We start from the raw sequence: 23661 nt of genomic DNA, 5'->3' as shown, positions 1-23661 counted from the left end.
ACTTACAATGACCACATTTTTGATGGAAGGTATTCATGTTTACAAAGGTAATTTTCCATATTTTAGAAACAAATTTATCTTACAACATTGTTTTCATATTCTCTACAGATTGCTCACTCAGATGTTTTTTTTTGGGGGGGGTTGTTATTTGAAAAATGTTTCTACTAATATCACCAGTGTAGTCTGGAATGAAGCATAAATTCTCAAAAGCTATGTTTTCAAACTCTAGGTCTAAACCACCAGTGGAGAATGAAATAAATTTCCTGACTAAAACCAGCATTTTTTTTTCTCTTAATGAAACAGAACAGATAAAATCGAAAACAAAAAATGCTAGAGAGCATTTTAAATATTTCAATTGTGCATGCATGTCTGTGCAATGTAAAATTTCTTTCTTACTATGACTGATAATAAAAATTGAGAAATCCTGATCAAAGGGATACCAGTACTCTCTAATTTCCAAGAGACAAAATCATAAAGCAAAGAGACAGGACTCTTGTCTAATTTTAGTATAATCCATTACTAACCTACCTTATCAAGCTTGAGTTTGTCCACATCAGCTAAGAATGGGTTTACTGCTTTCTCACCAACCACCTTCAAAGCAGTACCCAGTGCTTCAAATGCAGCATCTCTGACTTCCGGTGCAGAATCATTGATGTGCTATCGTTCAGAATTAAGCAAAATTATCTTAATGCAAGGTATTTTAGGTATCAATCATTTTAATTCAGATTCAGGGTTGCTGGATAAAGAATTTGCTTTTCATGATTTATTGAAGCTAAGTGTAGCTTTCCTTTTGCCAACTAGCAGTTACTCTTTCACAATTTTTTTTTTTTTTGGTGAAATGGGGTCTCATTGTGTTGCCCAGGCTGGAGTACAGTGACACAATCACAGCTCACTGCAGCCTTGAAGTCCTGGGCTCAAGCAATCCTCCTGCCTTGGCCTCCAAAGTGCTGGAATTACAGGCATGAACCACCACATCCAGCCCACAAATTCTTTTTGGGTTAAGGAAACCTCTGGTAATACATTCAGGAAGTGTTTCCTTTTCTTCTCACCCTCTATCTAAAATGCCTCACTCCCGAATGATCTTCAAATACTCCACACTTGCTGCCTATGCTTGGGCAGATCCAGCTGAACACCAGTATATGGGCCAAGTAAGAAACAAAATGCTTAGCAGTTAGTGCAATCATAAAACTAACGTGTGATTTCCTTCAATAATAGGAACACAAACAGTTACAAGAATTGGATTCAGTTTCCAAAGCTATAGAGAGTCTGTTCCTCAAAAGATTATAATCTACAGCCTGAAAGTAGTCACATATATAATACAAAAAAAAAAAAAAATCTTGCCTAGGTATAGAATATTCCCCCAATTTCAAAGAGTAAGTACCTTAAGTAGTGCAGCACAGAAGGGCTTTAGCAAGCTCTTTGGCAGGGTAGAAGCAGTGCAATGGCGGAAGCTTCTTGCAATAAAAAGAGATGTCTGCTGCTTGATGGTTGGATTTTTATTATCCATTACTGCTAAAACATCCTCGCTGATATTCTGTAGTGTGGTCTTTAGAAAGAAAATGTGGTCAGTGAGCTTTGCTCAATTGGAAAGATCAAAATATTATATAGACAACGTTTACTTTAAATAAAACCACAAACTCATGCTGTAACTTACAGTGAGGAAGATTGCATCAATTGCCTCCTGCAGGGCTTGTACCACTTGAGGCTTCTTCTCTTTGAATTTTTCCAAAATTGTTGGCACAACCTAAAAGTAAACACTTGGAATATTATTCAGCAATAAAAAGGAATAAAGTATTGATACATGCTAGAACATGGCTAAATTTGGAAAACAGCATGCTAAGTGAAAAAAATCAGTCACAAAACACCACACATTGTATGATTCCATTTACATAAAATGTCAGAAAGTAGACTAGGGGTTGTCACGATTTGGGCAAAGAGCAGCATGGGGAATGACTGCTAACAGGTATGGAGTTTCTTTTTTGGGGTAAAGAAAATGTTCTGGAATTAGATAGTGGTGATGGTTATACACTATTCTAAACCACTTAAAAAGGGTGAATTTCATAGTGTGTAAGTTTTTTGTTTTTTGGAGACAGAGTCTCACTTTGTTGCCCAGGCTAGAGTGAGTGCCGTGACGTCAGCCTAGCTCACAGCAACCTCAATCTCCTGGGCTCAAGCGATCCTACTGCCTCAGCCTCCTGAGTAGCTGGGACTACAGGCATGTGCCACCATGCTCGGCTAATTTTTTCTATATATATTTTTAGTTAGTCAATTAATTTCTTTCTATTTTTAGTAGAGATGGGGTCTCGCTCAGGCTGGTTTCAAACTCCCGACCTTTAGCAAAACACCCGCCTCGGCCTCCCAGAGTGCTAGGATTACAGGCGTGAGCCACCTCGCCCGGCCAGTGTGTAAGTTTTATCTCAACAAAGCTGTTATTTAAAAAATGACCTCGGTTCTACCAAACAACAAAAAAAGCGAACATTTAAGTTGAATCAAAAATCATTTCCTTTCCTAAAGGGCACAAGTGTCTTAGGCTGGAACAATTAAGAGTTCTCATTCTGTCCCAGTGGAGCAGTGCTTCTCAAATTATTTTCTGCCTCTATAATTTACATGCAACCATATAACAATTACTATTAGTAATATCTCTAATTATACAAAATAATTCTCAGCTAGGTAGATTTAGAGTAGGGGAATAGATATAGCATATAGTTCTTCCTCTTAACCCAGGATGCTGATATACCTCAATGGATTGCCCCTTTACTATACCAAAAAAAATAAAAATAAAAAGGAAAGAAAATGACATACTAAAGATTATAGCAATTTGTGATCAGAATTATATCTTCTTATTCAAATACTAAGTTTAGACCAATGAAGTTGGAATTTTTGTAATTTTAAATTTATCTTCTAAAGTATTGGTAATTCATTAAATATTGAATGCCCAATATATATACCTTGAGTGCCAGGCACTTTGTTAGTATGTAAACTGAAAAAAGAATTTTAAGGTCCAAAAGATATAGCAAAGCTCAATAGCATCTGAAAAATTTGTTCAAGATTTCACAGAAGTGGTATAGACTAGAAGAAATATAGTTTCTATGGAAAAATATAAAATACTTTTTAATACTAGTAGTTATAAACTTGAAAATCAAGATATTTTAATGACTATAAAGCTAAAGTTTAATTTTGAGAATATTGCCAAAAAGATAGTTTATAAATAGTTAAAGAAAATAAAAATAAACCACTAACATGTTTGATATCAAACCCTGTGTATTGTATAGTTTTAAGGGGGTGGGGGGTGGAAAACTCCCAAACTATAGAGCAATGGAGGCATTCTTTAACCTGTACAACAAAGTGAAACAAAGCCAGAATTAGAACTTAAACTAGAGAACCAGGCAATCATTTAATAAATTAAAGTGGGATTTTAAAAATTATTTTCAACCTTGAAAAGTTATTCCTAATACAAAAGTATAAAATATCCTAATATATAACACAAAAATGACCAAAAACTAGTTAATATATTGATAGCATGTATACATAGATATTATATAATAAATATTGATTACTATAAAAATATTGATTATAATTTTGTTTCAATTTAGGTTTACATGTCTAAAGGTTTTATAGACCCTTATTTTTATTGCCCTGGTAATAAGCTAGTCATGATTTATTTTTATTTGGTAGTGTCTTTTTCTAGTTAAGTTCTCTGAAATTATTTTTAATGCTGTGAGTAAGCAAACTCCAAATACCATAGCTCAAGTGAGACTAGATATTAGCTTTACAATATAAAACTGACACATGACTAGGGACTACTAGGAGACTCAAGTGAATTTAAGGGAATCAAGTGGCTAGGAAGTTATACTCTAAAGTTTAATAGGGTCAATTTTTAGGATGCTTAATCATTCTAAGTAATTCAGACTAGATTTAGAGACCAATTGACAGATGCCTCAGTTAAAGAAAACATCTCAATTCATTAAAACTATTACCAAATGTGATTGCTACCAAACTTATACAAATAGTATATTCAACAAATATCTACAGTCAGATTTTCTTAGCACAAATTAAACTGAGATATTGCCAACAGTGTAACCTACATATTAAATAAAATGTTTCAAGTATACTGGTAAATTATATATTAGTAAATAAATTATATATCAAATAGGAAGATACTACTAAAACACATTTTATATATTAACTTTATAGTTTTATATTGCCTTTCCTACTCCAATGTTCATTCTGTTCCTGGTCTGTGTAAGTTTTATTTCATCTTGTTATATTGTATAAAATGTTATAAGTACAAAGCAAGATACAAAGTGTATAAATAATAAGCAAATAAATCAACAACTAAGTACTTTAGGCCAAGTGCCTGACTTTGTAAATAAGACTTATAAATTTAGTTGAAACTGACATCTCTATCGAAGTCTGTAAGGATCTATGCTGAACATTAGTAAAATTTAGCAGGAAATTTACTTTGCACATTCTGTAAAGATCTATGGTAAAGAGTTTTTTTTAAAGCATAAAGCAAACCAAGCCTGCTATTTTTGATAATTTTGATTTGTATCTAAAAAGGAGTGTTACTTACATGTCCTGCATATTGTCCAAATTTCTTCCTTAGCCCAACAGCCAAGCCAGTAAGACATTTTGCTGCCAAAGCCACCAACATGACATTGGTGTCCTTTCCAACAACCTAAAAGGGGGGGGGGGGACAAGGAAAACAAAATAGTCACAGCCCTGAAGAAGGGTATTAAAAATTTATTCTCAAAAGAACTCTGAAAGCTATTTTACTAATGACCAATTTTGTTGCCTACAAAAGAGGAAAAATTCTCCTTTCATAATATTAAATTTGGGAGTTTCACTTCATTATGTTTAGTTTCTTATCTTAAAGTTTTACCAATAAAATATACATAGAACCACAACTTAAAATTCCCTACTATCCAGTGCTGGCAGTCTGGCCTGTCAGCATTCCTCATCTGTGCCAAAGGTGACCTTGATAATGGCAGAGAAGCTAGAGGTCTGCTGACTTTGCTTTAGGACAAGAAAAGCTAAAAGAAAATATATCCCTGAAAGACACCACAGGGCAGCAGCTCTAATATTTTACCCACGAAGCACCAGTAGAAACGGCTCTAGATAGCTTCAGGAATTCCATGGGGACCCTAAATGATGAATGCCACTGTAACCATTCCTCTGAGGGAGCTTCTGGCCTTGAAGCTGCCATTTTAGTCATCTAATGATCATCAAGCTTGTATTTAGAGTCACTTAGTAGATTCTCCTTCAGCATTGTTTATATTACCACCGTCCTAAGCCACATGCCACAAAGCCCAGCACTTATCTAAACTTATGGGTAGTACCTGAATCTGTATCAATTCAGCAAGACAGTGACTGTGACTCGGTTTCTCCTGGGTAAGATTTTACTGTGTTATACTGCCCAAGTGAGTTGGTGTTAAAAAACTGCTTTACTTATAAGTGCCCCTCCAACTCTAGTTTTTCCAATCTTTTCCCAACAGAAGTAATCCCTCCATTCTACTTAGAATTTTATCTAGTCCCTAAGATGTGGTATTCCATAAGTAGAATGCTTTATTCTAGATTCCTCACATTAAACAACTTCTAATACATGGCATGCAAGGAAGTACTAGTTGGTACATATATGCTCTTCCGAAATGCTGAGGAGTAAGGAAAATACCCGACCAAATTTGATGCCACAATTTTGTAGGTGCTTTATAACCCCTTTTAATTCAATTTTCAACCAAAGCATATGAGGTAGGTACTATTATTATCTCACTTTGTAGATTTCAAAAATTAAAGGAGAGATTAACTTTCTCAAGGTCACATACCTAGCAAACAGTAGTGGTGTGATTCAAACCCAGTTCTGTTTTCACTCTATAACTTTTGCACCCTTTACTGAAGTATGTTGTCCCTGTAAACTTATGGTATGGCACATCCATCTTTCTTAGGAGAAGATGAGATCAGAGTCCTAATAAACATTTTGTTAAGTCTTTGTTAACTACTATAAGTCTATAGGAAAAACATTTTCTACTCAGTTCTGTATTGAACTATTGGCATTTATAAATGTTTTGATTATTTTTCCTTACCAAAAACCTCTCAGGTATGATTTAGATGCTAGACTTTATATTTAGCATCTAAATATATCTTCTAGAAATGGTCATGAAAAACATGTCAGATCCTATTCCAAGAAATTCTAGTTCAATGAATCTGGGATGAGATATGGACATTAGTCTTTTCATATAGCTCAAAGAGTGATTTTGCTATATGGACTCAATTTAAAACTATCATTCCATTCTTAGGAGAATAGTTCTCCCTATCCACTGTTAAGAGTAGTAACCAGCAGGAGCTAGTCTCTAGACACTCATGATCTTAACATATAGTACTGAAGAACATACTGTGAATCTATTTATATTTCAAGATTGCAAAGGATTAAATGCATTTATAGGTGAGTAATGGACCAGGTACCCTAATACAGTATCTGCCTGTCACATTCAATTGTCACATATTCCATAAACAAGTTATTCTTAACTGGGAAATCAGAGTGGGAAAGGGGGAGAAGTATTTATTTTTAAGAAAAAAAAATGTATGTGGGCAGACTCCATTCCAGAGATGAGAAAAACTCAGTGATTTCTGTCATTTTAGTGACTTCTGTTTTAGACCAGAGAATGGTCATAATCTCATTTTAATCTAAACAATGGGAAATCTTATATAATTAAAAGTGCTGACAGGGTGCAGTGGTTTACAGTTGTAACCCCAGCATTTTGAGAGGCCAACGTGGGAGGAGTGCTTGAGCCTAGGAGTTCTAGGTTACAGTGACCTATGATCACATCACTGCACTCCAGTCTGGGTGACAGAGACCCTGTTTCTTAAAAAAATAAAAAAAGTGCTAGCATTTTTCTCATAAATTGGAACCTATAATGTTAAAATGCAGTGTGCTTTTTTTTTTTTTTTTTTTTTTTGAGACAGAGTCTCACTTTGTTGTCCAGGCTAGAGTGAGTGCCGTGGCGTCAGCCTAGCTCACAGCAACCTCAAACTCCTGGGCTTGAGTGATCCTTCTGCCTCAGCCTCCCGAGTAGCTGGGACTACAGGCATGCGCCACCATGCCCGGCTAATTTTTTATATATATCAGCTGGCCAATTAACTTCTTTCTATTTATAGTAGAGACGGGGTCTCGCTCTTGCTCAGGCTGGTTTTGAACTCCTGACCTTGAGCAATCCGCCCGCCTCGGCCTCCCAAGAGCTAGGATTACAGGCGTGAGCCACAGCGCCCGGCCTGCAGTGTGCTTTTAAGTAATTACCAATTAGTATTTATCTTTAGTACTATAAGCCCTTAGTTAGCAGTAATCGAAATCAAAATAATGTTGACAAGGGGAAAAAAACTAATGAAACTTATAAATTATTGTGTTCAGGAAACTATGGATGAATAAAAGCAATAATTAAGGGAGAAAAAAGTAGAACAAGTGAAAAAGGTGAATATACCATATGGAAAGTCTGGAGATGACATAATAAAATGCCTTGAAAATTCAAGTCTTTTTTTTTTTTTTTTTGAGACAGAGTCTCACTTTGTTGCTCAGGCTAGAGTGAGTGCCGTGGCGTCAGCCTGGCTCACAGCAACCTCAATCTCCGGGGCTCTGCGATCCTACTGCCTCAGCCTCCCGAGTAGCTGGGACTACAGGCATGTGCCACCATGCCCAGCTAATTTTTTTTTTGTATATATATTTTTAGTTGGTCAATTAATTTATTTCTATTTTTGGTAGAGACGGGGTCTCGCTCAGGCTAGTTTCGAACTCCTGACCTTGAGCAATCCACCACCTCGGGCCTCCCAGAGTGCTAGGATTACACGCGTGAGCCACCCTGCCCGGCCAGAAAATTCAAGTCTTAATCTAAAGATTATCTATCTATCTATCTCAGGCTGGGTGCAGTGGCTCACACCTGTAAACCTAACACTCCAGGAGACCAAGGTGGGATGATCACTTGCAGGAGTTCAAGGCCAGAGTAAGCAAGAGTGAGACCCTGTCTCTACAAAAAATAGAAAAATTAGCTAGGCAAAGTGGTGTGTGTCTATAGGAGTTTCCAGCTACTCAGGAAAAGGAGGCAGGAGGATCCCCTTGAGCCCAGGAGTTTTAGGTTGCAGTAAGCTATGATGCCGCCACTGCACTTTAGCTGGGTGACAGAGAAAGATGAAAAGAAAGGAAAAGGGAAAGGGAAAGGGAAGGGGAAAGGGAAAGGCAAAGGGAAAGGGAAAGGAAAAGGAAAGGAAAAAAGAAAATATAGTTATCAATAAATACTCATACAGCTGGGCACGGTGGCTCACGCCTGTAATCCCAGCACTCTGGGAGGCCAAGGCGGGTGGATCGTTTGAGCTCAGGAGTTCAAGACCAGCCTGAGCAAGAGTAAGACCCTGTCTCTACCAAAAACAGAAAAAATTAGCCGTGCATGGTGGAGCATGCCTGTAGTCCCAGCTACTCGGGAGGCTGAGGCAGGAGGATCGCTTGAGCCCAGGAGTTTGAGGTTGCTGTGAGTTAGGCTGACGCCACGGCACTCTAGCCAGGGCAACAGAGTGAGACTCTGTCTCAAAAAAATAAATAAATACCCATAGCTGGCTGACAAAGTCAAAAGGCTATGGATGGGCCGGGCGCTGTGGCTCACGCCTGTAATCCTAGCTCTTGGGAGGCCGAGGCGGGTGGATTGCTCAAGGTCAGGAGTTCAAAACCAGCCTGAGCAAGAGCGAGACCCCGTCTCTACTATAAATAGAAAGAAATTAATTGGCCAACTGATATATATAAAAAATTAGCCGGGCATGGTGGCGCATGCCTGTAGTCCCAGCTACCCGGGAGGCTGAGGCAGAAGGATCACTGGAGCCCAGGAGTTTGAGGTTGCTGTGAGCTAGGCTGACGCCACGGCACTCACTCTAGCCTGGGCAACAAAAGCGAGACTCTGTCTCAAAAAAAAAAAAAAAAAAAAAAAAAAAAAAAAAAGGCTATGGATGGAATGAACAGGAGAAAGAATTATAATCTGTGAGAATAGGAGAGCTCACAGAATAAACTATGTCAGGTGAAAATGCAAAAGACGACAGTTTAACAAATAATTACAGAAATAAGGAATTTCAAAATGAATACTACTTTACTATTTGCATTAAAGGAACAAAATGGGAAATTAATGAGATTACTTGATTTAGACAACACAGGGAAGAGGACTATTTTTTTTTTTTTGAAGTCCAGCAGCTTTTATTAGGTTTGTCTCCTATAGATTCTGGCGGCAGCTCAAGGTCCTTTCTTTGCTTCTCACAGGTGTGCTATGCCTATGATTTCATAGGGAACAGGTCCTAGCACCTCAGGCTCCTTTCTGTCACTTCTCACAAAGTGTGAAACACCTATTATGCCATGAATTCATACAGAATAGGTTCTAGCAGCTCGAGCTCCTTTCCATTGGTTCTCACAAAGTGTGCTTCTCTGGGTAGAGCAGGCTGTCGCTTCAGTTGAACTCAGGTACCTTTCTCTTTGGCTTCCTTCTTTTTCTGATCATTTTCCTTCGCACGCTTCAGGAAGCTATCTCGGCTCTTAGAGTTCTTAATGTGCTCAATACGTACATTAATCCTCTTGGCAAGAATCTTGCCCTTAACTTGTTTATTTACAACAATTCCAACAGCATGCTGGGTAACATTGTAGACTCTTCCAGTTTTGCCATGGTAACATTTGTGGGGCATGCCTTTTTGAACAGTACCCATTCCCTTGATGTCTACAATGTCACCTTTCTCATAGATTCGCATGTATGTGGCCAAAAGAATAACTCCATGTTTTCTAAAAGGCCTAGAGAACATGTATCGGGTGCCTCTCCTCTTTCCCTTTGTGTTTGTCATTTTGGCGAATTACTGGAAGATGGCGGCCCCGGCCAAAAGGGGAAGAGGACTATTATGGAAGGAAAAGAGGTATCTGTATCCTATTTTTAAATCTCATTCTCTCTTCCATTTCACCATTTCCTCATTTTTGATATGTCTCTATGAAGTCAACATAAAGTTTATGTATTATGTGTACATGACTAAAATCAAGTATAAAAAAGTCATGTTTCTAATTTTTTTTTTTTTTTTTTTGAGACAGAGTCTCGCTTTGTTGTCCAGGCTAGAGTGAGTGCCGTGGCGTCAGGCTAGCTCACAGCAACCTCAAACTCCTGGGCTCGAGCGATCCTTCTGCCTCAGCCTCCCGAGTAGCTGGGACTACAGGCATGTGCCACCATGCCCGGCTAATTTTTTATATACATATCAGTTGGCCAATTAATTTCTTTCTATTTATAGTAGAGACGGGGTCTCGCTCTTGCTCAGGCTGGTTTTGAACTCCTGACCTTGAGCAATCCGCCCACCTCGGCCTCCCAGAGAGCTAGGATTACAGGTGTGAGCCACCACGCCCGGCTATGTTTCTAATTTTTATAACTGCAGTTAACTTTTCATTGCTTTAAATATTTTAGCCACAAAATTAAGTTTCTTTTTACTTGTTTGTGTCCTTTTGATTGATTTGCCCCCACCTCAGCATGTGAAAAGGGAAAGAAGATCTCTCAGAAATCCACTGTCTACCCAAATATAAAACCCATGACCTTCTCTCTGTATATAATACACAGTTCATGATGTCAATGGAAATCACAGATTGTCTTTATTTGAAAAGGAAGTATGTGTAGAAAACATAATATTAATGATAAAGAAAAATAAAAGGTTTTGTTTGACACATAAAGAATTCAGTGACAGAATATTAAGACTCCTAATAAAAATTACACACTGCAAGAATTGATAAAGAATCTGCAGCTCTTCAAAAGCTGCCAGAATCTCATTTCCCCTGTCTCAGTGCCCTCTTACCCTTCTCCTTCCCATTCTTTCCTCCCAGGTTCCAGGTTGGTAAAACTCTTTTCCCTCAGGGCAATTCCCTTACATGAGTCTGTGGCTCATCAAGATGGAAAACTGATAACTGAACTAAGATCTGACAAATTATATCCCTGCCTCAAAGTTCTACTGGAGGAAAGCACAGGAAGGCTAACTATTAGAAAATACAGTCGATCCTCATTATTCATAGATCCATATTTGTGAATTCACCTACTTGTTAAACTTATTTATAACCCCAAAATCAATACTCATAGTACTTTCCTGGTCATTCACAGACAAAATGTAGAGCTGCGAAATTTTTGAGTTGTCTGATATGCACATTCCCTGCTGAGGGAGAACAAGGTAACACTCTGGCTTCTTGTTTCAGCTCTCATACTATAAATAAGTATCTTTTTCATAGTCTATTTAGTGCCATGTTTTTCGCATTTTTGTGCATTTTGTTGGTGCTTTCCCTATTTAAAATGGCCCCTAAGAGTAGTGTTGAAATGCTGCCTAGTGCAAAAAAGCTTTTAGAAAAGCTTCATTCAGGCATGAGTTAACAGTGCTGTTGACCATGAGTTCAATGTTAACGAATCAACAATACAGATTAAATAAGGTATCGTTGAACAGAATAAAACAAGGTTATGTATTGATCAGTTGATGAAAATATTGTGTCCAGAGGGTTGCAAGACCCTGACCCTGTATTTCCTCAAGAAGAAATGGTTCAGTATTCATTAATTTTGTGCTCTTGGCATTAAATTGGCTCTTGGCAACTTTATAGAACATAACTACCAAAAAAATGAGAATCACCATATATATGCATATAATTAAAGATTAACTTCCTCCCTCTGCCATTCTAATCCTCTGTAATTTCAGACTGAGGAAGCAAAAAGATTTCAGTCTTGCTGTATTTGAGAAGATTCCTTCAGAGTTTGTTCTCAAGCTCTGTAATCATTAATATATCCACAGTGTTTGATCTATATTTTCAGATTTTATAAGAAGTCACTAAATAAAAAAATATTCACCAGCAGCATTCAACTTGCTTGGACCTAAGCAATACCAAAGGAGTATTTTCTAAAAATGTTTATTTTCAGTACTTGCCTACTTTATAATTGACCACATATCCTGATACCCTTTGCTTTACATGCTAATACAATCATGCTATCTACTGAAAAAAACCTCTTCAAATATTTTATCCAATTAAAGATAGCTAATTTAAATAGCTCATCCTACAGAATTATAAAACTGGAACATTTGGTTCTAGATCAGGAAGATCCTCTTTTTCTTGAGATTTATAGAAGTCATCCAGTATCATAAGGCCAAAATGATAAAGATTAAAAACCAAACTAACCTAGGATAATAATTTTAAATAATCTTTTAACATTGTATGCCTATAATTCAAATACCATCAATAGTACTCCTTAAATAATAAAGTATTTGTAATACATAAAAATGACTGATGAAAAATTCAATACCCTGGTCTGTTGTTCCAATATCAATGTTGAAAGTCCTCATATTTACCTTTTTTAGTGCTTTTACTAAATCTGCATAATCACCAGCTTCCAGTTTGGGATTTTTCACTAGTACTTCTACAGCCTCCAGGGCCTCTTTTCTCTCTTGCCATTTTTTTGCCTCCTACAAGATAAAATATAAGTCATTTGTAAAACAGACTATAAAAGAGCAGAGTAAAAGTCTATTTCTAGCATTCTACTAATTCAAACAAATCTATAATTTTTTGTTTGCTCTCAGAAATTTTCTGAAGTTAATTTAAAAAATTATAAAGTTGTACAGTCAGAACATTTTTAAGTTTTTGTTCATATATAAAAAGTATTTTCAGGGCGCGGTGGCTCACGCATGTAATCCTGGCACTCTGGGAGGCCGAGGTGGGTGGATTGCTCGAGGTCAGGAGTTCAAAACCAGCCTGAGCAAGAGTAGGACTCCGTTTCTACTATAAATAGAAAGAAATTAATTGGCCAACTAATGTATATAGAAAAAATTAGCTGGGCATGGTGGTGCATGCCTGTAGTCCCAGCTACTTGGGAGGCTGAGGCAGTAGGATTGCTTGAGCCCAGGAGTTTGAGGTTGCTGTGAGCTAGGCTGACACCAGGGCACTCACTCTAGCCTGGGCAACAAAGTGAGACTCTGTCTCAAAAAAAAAAAAAAAAAGTATTTTATTTTTATAAGATTTCATAACCCTGAAGTAATGTAATTAAAGTAAACAGAATGCCATAGACTTCTCATTCTCATATTCTAGGCAAATCTTAGTAAACAGGTATTAAACTGAAAACACTGAGAGAAAGCATTTCTAGAACCCATCTCACATTGGCATAATTACAGGAAAGGAATTTCTACACTGACATCATTAAAAAGATCAGAATAAAACAATCAGATAACCAACAATCCAAATTGTTCTAATCTTGGAGGTTAGTGTTCCAAATTGTGGGTATAATGCTAATCCCATTGTTGTATGGCCATAAAGTAAAATATACCTCGCTAGAGATCAATCATTCAACAATTTGAATACATACTATTTGAAAAAACTAGGGATACAAAGAAGATGAGAAACTTACCACCCTGGAGATTCAATTTATCAAATATTTATTTGTTAATCAGAAGTTAACAGGACACTCAAGTTGCTGACAGCAGAGCGAGGAAAATCTTCAATAAATAACTACCATGTGACCACTATGAAAGGATAAGTACAAGACTACCATGTGACCACTATGAAAGGATAAGTACAAGACGCTTTGGTAATGGGGCAAGAGGACTTAACATAATTTAGGCAGTAAGATAGGATCTTCCCTAAAAAGTGACACTTAAAGTAAGATCGGAAGGATGAAGAGGTATTACTAGATGAATGGCAGGAGAAAATGTTATAAGCAGAAAGAAGAGCATATGTTAAGGCCTACCATTTTTAAAAAATTGTGGCATATTTGTTACCAGGAGAAGTCCAGTATGATTGGAGCATGAAGAGTGAGAGTAATTAAAGATGTGGCTAGAAGGTAAGTGGGGGCCCCAAAGGTACTACAGAGGCCTCAATGGTCACAGAATGATTCCAGACATTATCTTAAGATCTATGGAAGCCACTGAAGGGTTTATTCAATCTTCCCATTCAATATGGGAAGATTTGCATTTTCAAAAATAACACCTCTAAGGCCGGGCACGGTGGCTCACACCTGTAATCCTAGCACTCTGGGAGGCCGAGGCAGGCAGATTGCTCAAGGTCAGGAGTTCAAAACCAGCCTGAGCGAGACCCCGTCTCTACCATAAAAAAAAAAAAATAGAAAGAAATTAATTGGCCAACTAATATATATATATATATATATATATATATATAAAAATCAGCCGGGCATGGTGGCTCGTGCCTGTAGTCCCAACTACTTGAGAGGCTGAGGCAGCAGGATTGCTTGAGCCCAGGAGTTTGAGGTTGCTGTGAGCTAGGCTGACGCCACGGCACTCACTCTAGCCTAGGCAAGAAAGCGAGACTCTGTCTCAAAAAAAAAAAAAAAAAAAAAAAAAAATAACACCTCTAATTACACTGTGAAGAATGATGGAAAGGAGGCGATAGCAGAGACAAGGAGTCTTGTAAGAAGACCACTGCAGCATGTAAGCCAAGAGATGATGTTTCTCAACTTGGGACAATTTTGTCTCCTAGGGAACATCTGGCAGTGTCTGGAGACATTTTTGATTGTCATGACTTAGGGGGATGGTATTGACACCTAGCAGGTAAACGCTAGAGATGCTGCTAAATATCCTATTAAAGCACAGGACAGCCCAGCTAAAACAAGGAATTATCTGACCAAAAATGTCAACAGTGCTAAGATCAAGAAAACTTGGCAAAGTAGTGGCAGTGGGGATAGAGAAAAGGGGATGAATTTGAGAGACATTTAAAGGTAAAACCTGAGAGAAAATGAGGAAAAGTAAGTCAATAATAATGTTCTGGTTTTTGGCAAAACATGTTTTAAAAATGTGCTATAATACATGTACGTATGAAGTAGTATGGGAACAAAGAGGAAGAAGCAACTAGTTCACTCTACTAGGGAAGATATGGAGTGAAGGGGAAGCACCAGGCAAGCACTCAGCAGAGCATTCTCTAATTGTATTCAAGTAATTAGTTAAAAAGAAATAAATGAAAGAAGTTTAACTACTACTTACAATTTTGTCATAAAAGTCTTTGGGAAGTTTGGAAAGAATTTCTACTGCTTCCAAAAGCTCATAAGCATCTATCTGCGGCACTTCATCACCATCATCACCACCTTCAAGGAGAAAAATTAAAAAACCCTTAAAAACAAACAGAATGGTTTTACTGATCAAATAGTTATCAGTCCTTTCACAACTCTGATGAAATCTTTTTTTTTTTTTTTGAGACAGAGTCTCGCTTTGTTGTCCAGGCTAGAGTGAGTGCCGTGGCGTCAGCCTAGCTCACAGCAACCTCAAACTCCTGGGCTTGAGCGATCCTTCTGCCTCAGCCTCCCGAGTAGCTGGGACTACAGGCATGCGCCACCATGCCCGGCTAATTTTTTATATACATATCAGTTGGCCAATTAATTTCTTTCTATTTATAGTAGAGACGGGGTCTCGCTCTTGCTCAGGCTGGTTTTGAACTCCTGACCTTGAGCAATCCGCCCGCCTCGGCCTCCCAAAGAGCTAGGATTACAGGCGTGAGCCACCACGCCTGGCCTCCTGATGAAATCTTAATAGAGAAGGGATATTAATGTTATTAATGCTACATACAACTTACAGTTTATTAAAGGCAATGCTACAAAATATGCCTAGTGAACACAAATTCTTGTGGCAGTACCAGTTCTTGCTAGTTTTTACAAAAACTAGTGTATAAAATTGGATTACCTCCCTCAGCATCTCCACCAGCAGACTGCTGCTGTTCCAATTTAGCTTCTAGTTCTTGTTGGGAACGAAGAAATCGGGTAGGTTTAGGAGCACCTGTTGGCAGTCTGACCCATTCTTCTTCTAGTTCTTTCAACTGCAAGCATCATAAAATATTTTTAAAACATATCTACCTTTCCACTATTAGAGAACAATCCATCCTCACTCCCTCCCTCCCTCCTTCCTTCCTTCCTTTCTTTCTTTTTCTTTTTGAGATAGGGTCTCGCTCCCTCACCCAGGCTGGAGAGCAGTGGTGCAATCATAGTGCACTGCCACCTCAAATTCTGGGCTCAAGCAATCCTCCTACATCAGCCTCCTGAGTAGCTGGGACTACAGGCACGCATCACCACACCCAGCTAATTTAAATGTTTTGTAAAGATGGGGTCTTGCTATTGCCCAGGCTGGTCTCCAACTCTTGGGCTTAAGCGATCCTCCTGCCTTAGGCTTCTTAGAGAACATTCTTAATACTTGTATTTACTAATGCATCAGGACCCAATTCCTTACTTATGTGGTTCTAACAGAGCAAACAAGATAAATTTAAATTGTATGTATTTTGTAGCATATGTCAAACAGACTTATATTTACTATACAGAATATGTATTTCTAAGTACTAAGAAAGAAGAATAAAATCCACTTTTTAAGACACTCCTTAGTTTGTGAATTCAGATATAGTCGCAACATTTGAAAACCAATTGTAACTCCAAAATCAATTGCGAAGAAAGCCAGATAGAATGCATTTCATCCAAATGGATAGTAAATCCTGCCACCTATTACAATTATAATAAAGAGGTTTTTAAGCTGCTATAATTTAACATAGCATACTAGAATCACTGAATGAATAGTATTTAATTTGAAGGATAAAGTAATAGCAGAGGAAGTTGCTCAGAAAAACCAACTGATTTCAAAATTAAGAATGAAAAATAATGTGTAAGGACAGAATATCAACAACAGGAAGAAAATACTTTCATATTAACCTTATGTAAAAGCACCCAGAAAACTTTATGCCTCACCTGGACAGAGTTTATATTTTGTAATGGGGGTCTCAGGGCATCCCGAATCCATCTGTAAATCTCCACAGCAATTAGTTTGGCTTCATCTCGAATAGCTTTCTCTCGAGACTCAAAGAGCTTTGGCAACACTTTGATAATTGGCTTAAGCAAGATGATTTTGGAACCAAATTCACTAAAGTAAAAAATTGGAGGAAAAATTGTCAATAAGCAATGTGCTTGAGTATAGCATTAGCTTTCATTGATTCATTCAAACATTTTATTCCATACCTATATATTAAAAGAATTACATAAATTGAGTTTTTTAAGGCAGCAAAGAAAAGGAACTCATAACCACATATATATTTAGGTGTCATTCTTTAAAGAATATTATTTAATGTCTAGGGCCCAAAATAATGTTACCATTTTAAAACTAACTTTCTAGGTAACCAGACTAGAAATAATTCAAACCCATATAGGACCAACATGTGTAATGTCGAAAAAAAAAAAAATCTATCTATCTATCTATCTATATATATATATATAAGCTTAAAAATCTAAACAAATTAGTTTATAAATATTTAGATGAGTGAAATCTACTCTTAATAAACTCCCAATAGTTCCTATAATTAAGTTAATTCAATCAACTGGCTAGATCAGAAATCCTGACAGTGTTTCATTCCCAACTTTACAGCTATCACACTGTAACTCCCAGCAACTTAAATCTCAATTTGTTTCAGTTTTCCTTGGGGAAAATAGTTGTGTTATGACTTCTTTTAAAAAGATAGTATATTTAACCTTACATATCTGTCACAAATTATATTTTCAAGTTCCCAAATGGCCAATTTTAGCTGTCTGATATCACTACTAATGTTTCAGAATATCAACTCTGGAGCAGGAAGGATTTAGTTATGAAAGAACACTGAAATTCTGTGTGAATAGTAGAAACCAAATACATTGTTTACATATTATCTAATGTGCACAAATTTATCTCATGTGCACAGATGCAACAAAATTATTCAGTAATAGCTACTGACATACTCCAACAGATTAAAGAAGACTATGAAAATACTTTCCCTAGAAAGGGATTTTTAGCAAGACACCTGGCAATGTGATACAGTTTAATTATAGATATCAGAACATGAAAATAAACTACATGATCTCTAAGATTTCTTTTTAAATACTCTTTATATTAATAGAAAAGAATATTTTAACTTGGCTCAGCTAACCTTTAAAACTAAAGGAAAAATAAGTAATTATAGTGATAATAAACAATTTTGCTTTAAGGATATTTAACATGGTGCCTGAAGAACCTAATTTTTGTGATCTCTTAAAATCTTCCTTTACATTACTACTGTTTCATCTGATTCTTTTTCATTTCTCTATCCTGGAGCCTACTTCTGTAAGAAAAAGAAAACAGATGGAACAAGTCCACATGGAAAATAGACACCTTAATTAAACAAACCTAATTTTGATACTAAACATTACTATAGAAAAGACAAAAGGGTTCTAGAAGCCTATTTTAGGTGCCACAGAATGTTTCTGGTCACTCAAAGCTATCACTAACAAAGCTTTAGGAGGCTCTGGAACCTAGGATAGAGCAGTTGAGAGTCCCAGAAAGCTAACTAGTTCCACTACAGATTCAGAAATGCTTTAGGACAAATAAAGAACCACATAGGGGCTGGGCGTGGTGGCTCACACCTGTAATCCTAACACTCTGGGAGGCCTAGGCAGGCGATCATTTGAGCTCAGGAGTTCAAGACCAGCCTTAGCGAGAGTGAGACCCCGTCACTACTAAAAAAATAGAAAGAAATTAGCTGAACAACTAAAAAAAAAAAAAAAAAAAAAAAATATATATATATATATATGAAATGAGCCGGGCATGGTGGCGCATGCCTGTAGTCCCAGCTACTCGTGAGGCTGAGGCAGGAGGATCACTTGAGCCCAAGAGTTTGAGGTTGCTATAAGCTAGGCTGACACCATGGCACTCTAGCCTATGAGACTCTGTCTCAAAAACAACAACAAAAAGAAAAAAAAAAAAAAAAAATCTTTGGGGCTTTCTAGGTATAAAAAATAAAAGAAAAAAAAAAAAAACAACAACAACAACAAAAAACAGGGATGGGATTAAATAACAATTTTTTTTTACTTCTAGCCCCAGCTAGAGTGTAGTGGCATCATCACAGCTCAATGTAACCTCAAACTCCTAGGCTCAGGCAATTCTCCTGCCTCAGGCTCCCAAGTAGCTGGGACTATAGAAGCATAGTGATGCACAGCTAATTTTTTCTATTTTTTGTAGAGATGGGGTCTTGCTCTTGCTCAAGCTGGTCTGGAACTCCTGGCCTGAAGCAATCCCCCCGCCTTGGCCTCCCAGAGTGCTAGGATTACACACATGAGCCACTGCACCCAGCCTAAATAACAACATTTATAAGGAAAATACAAAAAGATATACCTAACTTGTTTTTTTCCTACCTTTATTCTTCCAGTTAGCTTAAAAATGAAATAACCAGAGTTTTATAGCATTCCACCTTAGAAAATTCTAATTTAAAGGTAAAAGATTATAGTATGATATATGTTTTTCTTAAGACATTACTACAAGCACAGTCCTGATAACTAAGTCAATTCACTGAATTTCTTTTTTTTTTTCTTTTTTTTTTTGAGACAGAGTCTCACTTTGTTGCCCAGGCTAGAGTGCCATGGTGTCAGCCTAGTTCACAGCAACCTCAAACTCCTGGGCTCAAGCGATCCCCCTGCCTCAGCCTCCCAGGTAGCTGGGACTACAGCACTAAATTTCTAAGATGAAAGAATGAACATGCTATTAACCACTCACAAAAACATGTGCCCATAATAGGCTAGAAACAAGGAAAAAATTGATCACATAATAATCTAAGTGAAAGATTTTATAAAAGAACATTATTAAAGCAAAAGACAATATAAAAGACATAAATCAAAGACAGTTCAAGAGTTTTTATACTTTCACATAAAATAAACACCAAAGGAAACATTTTTTTTCCAGATATAGGTCATACACATAATCACAAGAGAGTTGATTTGGGATGATCTTCACTCCATTAGGATCTCACTATAGCTGCTTTCTAAAGTACCTCATGTAGATAGTATTGGGAACAGGATATCAGATTAGAAGGATTGCCAAATCTGAACAAACTAGTGATTTGTCTAATTTAGATTTCCACAGCAAATTACAGCCACTTGTTCCTGAAAGAGATTCCATTCATGAAAAATTTCATTGCCAAACAACAAGAAATTCTAGGGTTGAAAATAACTTATTACATAAGAGTAAAAGTTATTTTCTATTTGCTGTTGCTATGCTTCTGTTTAAAGGCATATAGCATTTGCTTCTACTTTACTAAAAAGGGACCTAAATAAATGTTTGCTTTAGTCAAGAAACTATGTCATTAGCCAGTATTTCAAAGTATGTAAGTCCATACTTGAGGATAGCAGAAGAAAAAAAGCTGCTTATATACTCTGAGGAGTGCTTTTCTACCAAAAGGCCAGTTCTTAATCTGAGAACACATCAGAAATATTCTCTGCTCATCTTCATGAGAAAGAGATTTACGTAAAATAACTAAACAACACACTTGATGGCTAAAATTACTCAATATGAGGTGCCACACTTGAGGAATGACTTTCTTTCTCCAGGTCACTTTCTTTGTTGTTGTGGCATGTCAAGTCAAATTAAGCAGTTTCCATTTCTGTTTAAATCAGGAATCCAAACTTAATTGAGATACTCTAGTTAATAGAAGCAAAGCAAAAAGAAAGTCTTACCTTAAGGCTTTCCTCAGAGTCTCTATACAGGCTACTACGATCTTGGGGTTCTTATTGTCCAGGCCTTTCAGGAGCTCTTCTTGCACAGCCTCTCCTTTCTCAATCTCTATGTACATGAGACAAATCTCTATGCCTAGCTCCTTGGCTTTGGCTTTAGGTTGGTTGAACACTTTACTTACAACACCTGACACAACTTCACCTGTGGTTCTGTAATATGTATTATAAAGGAAAAAGCCACACTTTAGTAGAGAGAGCTGGGAAAAGGTCATGGAAAGGAGATATATAAGTACTTTTATAAATACTAAGAAATATAGTAAATGAGTCTTTAATTTTTTATATTCACAAACATTAAAAATACTATGCAAACCATGAAAGTTTAAGACATATCACACCAGACATAATATCTGTTCATAAATGTTTATAATGTAGAAAATTCAAACAAGAAAAAATCCCTTGAAATTCCACTACCCAGAGAAAACTTTCAACTTTTTGATATTCATCCTTCCACACATTTCTCTAAGCATGTGTGTATACACACACATGCAAATATGGTTATACAAATGTATTTTACAAAAGCAAGATTACAGAATGCTTGCTTTAAAGAAAAATTTTTTGAAGTCATTTTAAACACTTCTTAGGACAAGAGAATTGCTTCACAGAGGGAATAGATATGTACCTTTAATAACAAATAATGCTCTTGACTCCTTGGCAAGACTTTATAGTAACTTTATTGCTTTGAGTCTCTTTTAAATTAAATAAAACCTGTACTTACTGGGAATTAGTGGAACTCACTACATTGGGATTATATGTGAAATCTGTCCAAAAAGAGTTTCTGGTATAAGAAAAATGAAATAAAAAAAACAATGGTTTCACTATGGCAAAAGAAATCCAGTGATGCTGGTTAATCAAACTGTCACATTAAAAATAAAAAATAAAAATTTTAAAAACCGTCCGGGCACGGTGGCTCATGCCTGTAATCCTAGCACTCTGGGAGGCTGAGGCGGGCGAATTGCTCAAGGTCAGGAGTTCAAAACCAGCCTGAGCAAGAGCAAGACTTCGTCTCTACTATAAATAGAAAGAAATTAATTGGCCAACCAATATATATAGAAAAAAAATTAGCCGGGCATGGTGGCGCATGCCTGTAGTCCCAGCTACTCGGGAGGCTGAGGCAGCAGGATCACTTAAGCCCAGGAGTTTGAGGTTGCTGTGAGCTAGGCTGACACCACGGCACTTGAGACTCTGTCTCAAAAAAAAAAAAAAAAATTTTTTTTAAAACCAAAAACACTCTTTAAAAAGAACCGGGCATGGTGGCTCACACCTATAATCCTAGCACTCTTGGGAGGCTGAGGTGGGAGGATTGCTTGAGCTCAGGAGTCTGAGACAGCCTGAGCAAGAGTGAGACCCCATCTCTATTTACAAAAATAAAATAAAAAAAAAAAACTGTCACATTAATGATTACTTTTATTGGTATAATCTTTGAAGTAAGCGTATTTCTTGTGCAATTAAATATGTCTTGAGCAATTAAAAGTCAGGGGTCTCAACTTTTTTTGGGGGGGGTAAGGAGGGTTCTTTTCAATGACATAAAAGATAGAATTAGAAAAATCAGGTCTATGAGATATGGGAGAGTGGGTGACTAGAAACGTCTGTCATCCATAGATCAAGTCAAACAGAATAGAAGTCACAAAGATTGTTTAGTTACTATTACCTTCCCTAAGAGATAAAAATGCCTAATGACTACAGAGAGAAAAATGTGATTCTAAGATCACCTAGCTGAGAACCCTTGTAAAAAATTTAGTTTTTTGTAATGCCCAAATATCTTCAGTGAAATTCTGGTAATTCTTTTATTGACAACCTCTCAGTTTCTTTTAGAAGTTACTAAAGACTTTTCCTTTTAGTTCAGAATAATTCACATACAAAAAGTTTAAAAGGAAAACCACTTGCTCATCAAACTTTACAGTAAAAACCTGAAGATGTGATTACTAATTTACTTCTCTTTAGAGATCTCATATACCATTTAGACTTCTGAGAACAGATCAAGACTGAAAGGAAAACAAGTATCAAGGAATTATAAAAAATAAGAAATTAATATATTCTAAAACTTCTAATAACTAAGGATAGTGATCTACAAAGATACATAATCTATGTAGCACCAGACAGGGTTTTTTTGCCAGAATAATTGGAAAGAAACTACTTACTTTCCTGCTACGTGGGCATTTTCAACATAAACAAGTGCAGCTTCTAATCCTTTCAATTGAACCACTGCATTGGAATCAGTGACAAATTTTTTGATCAATCCTAAAAATTTGGACCATTCTGGGCTCTTTTCATCCTTTATTTTCTGGAAGATCTTCAGGGCCTCTTCATATCCATTCAACCTTGCTTTCCACAGCTAAAAGAAAAGTAATAAATTTAATGATATTACCATCTACTTTTAATTTTGGGGAGGGGGAGTAAAAATGAATACCCAGGTAATTTAAATAAAGGATTCCATAATTGGAAACAAAAAAAGAGTTTAAGAAATTCAGATAGTTTTCAAAAAAGACTAGCTAATAAACTTCTTACCAATATTTAATATTTACGACGCTCTGCCAAGGTCACCTAAAATTCTTAACAGGCCATTATAAATGTATCTCATTTTGTATCCAAGCATTAGTTATTACGTCTTTGTTTCTTCCCCCACCTAGAATGTTCTTTCTATTTGCCACTTTTTCCTGATTAGTTGGTATTTATCTTTTAGAGTTCAGCTCAACTACCAGTTTCTTAGGAAAACTCTGTTATATTAAGACAAAATAAGCTTTTTATAGTACACACTTTCACTGTACCAAGTGAAAGTAGTACACTGTACTTGTACACTGTGCAAAATAAGCCTTCTGTAGTACACTGTACTTTCACTGTATATTAATACAACATTAAATATATGACAGCTCAAATATGAGAAATCACTTTAGTGAAACTGTCCAGTCTCCAAAGTATATGCTGTTTTTTGGTTGTATTTGTGTAATCATTAGGCAGCTTTATACTATACTATATATCTTTAACCAATAACATTAATTTTTTTTTTTGAGACAGAGTCTCACTCTGTTGCCTGGGCTAGAGTGCAGTGACATCAGCCTAGCTCACAGCAACCTCAAACTCCTAGGCTCAGGCGATCCTCCTGCCTCAGCCTCCC

General features: G+C 36.7%; 1 protein-coding gene across 4 annotated transcripts in view; it reads right to left on the bottom strand.

Moving 5' to 3' along the window:
* CKAP5 (cytoskeleton associated protein 5) overlaps positions 1 to 23661 on the bottom strand; it is a 97743-nt gene that overhangs the window by 44410 nt on the left and 29672 nt on the right. For all 4 annotated transcript variants that reach the window (XM_076001961.1, XM_076001963.1, XM_076001964.1 and 1 more), the window contains exons 3-12: positions 22688 to 22881; positions 20493 to 20699; positions 16734 to 16905; positions 15688 to 15820; positions 14995 to 15095; positions 12361 to 12474; positions 4574 to 4678; positions 1655 to 1744; positions 1382 to 1546; positions 529 to 657 (exon numbers count right to left, since the gene is read on the bottom strand). In XM_076001961.1, coding sequence (XP_075858076.1) covers positions 529 to 657; positions 1382 to 1546; positions 1655 to 1744; positions 4574 to 4678; positions 12361 to 12474; positions 14995 to 15095; positions 15688 to 15820; positions 16734 to 16905; positions 20493 to 20699; positions 22688 to 22881 — 1410 coding nt within the window. The remainder of the gene's footprint in view (positions 1 to 528; positions 658 to 1381; positions 1547 to 1654; positions 1745 to 4573; positions 4679 to 12360; positions 12475 to 14994; positions 15096 to 15687; positions 15821 to 16733; positions 16906 to 20492; positions 20700 to 22687; positions 22882 to 23661) is intronic.

The sequence above is a fragment of the Microcebus murinus genome, chromosome 4 (genome assembly GCF_040939455.1).
Source record: "Microcebus murinus isolate Inina chromosome 4, M.murinus_Inina_mat1.0, whole genome shotgun sequence".
NCBI classification, from domain to species: domain Eukaryota; kingdom Metazoa; phylum Chordata; class Mammalia; order Primates; family Cheirogaleidae; genus Microcebus; species Microcebus murinus.
The sequence above is the reverse complement of the archived record's forward strand: the minus strand, read 5'-3'. Positions and strand labels throughout refer to the sequence as shown.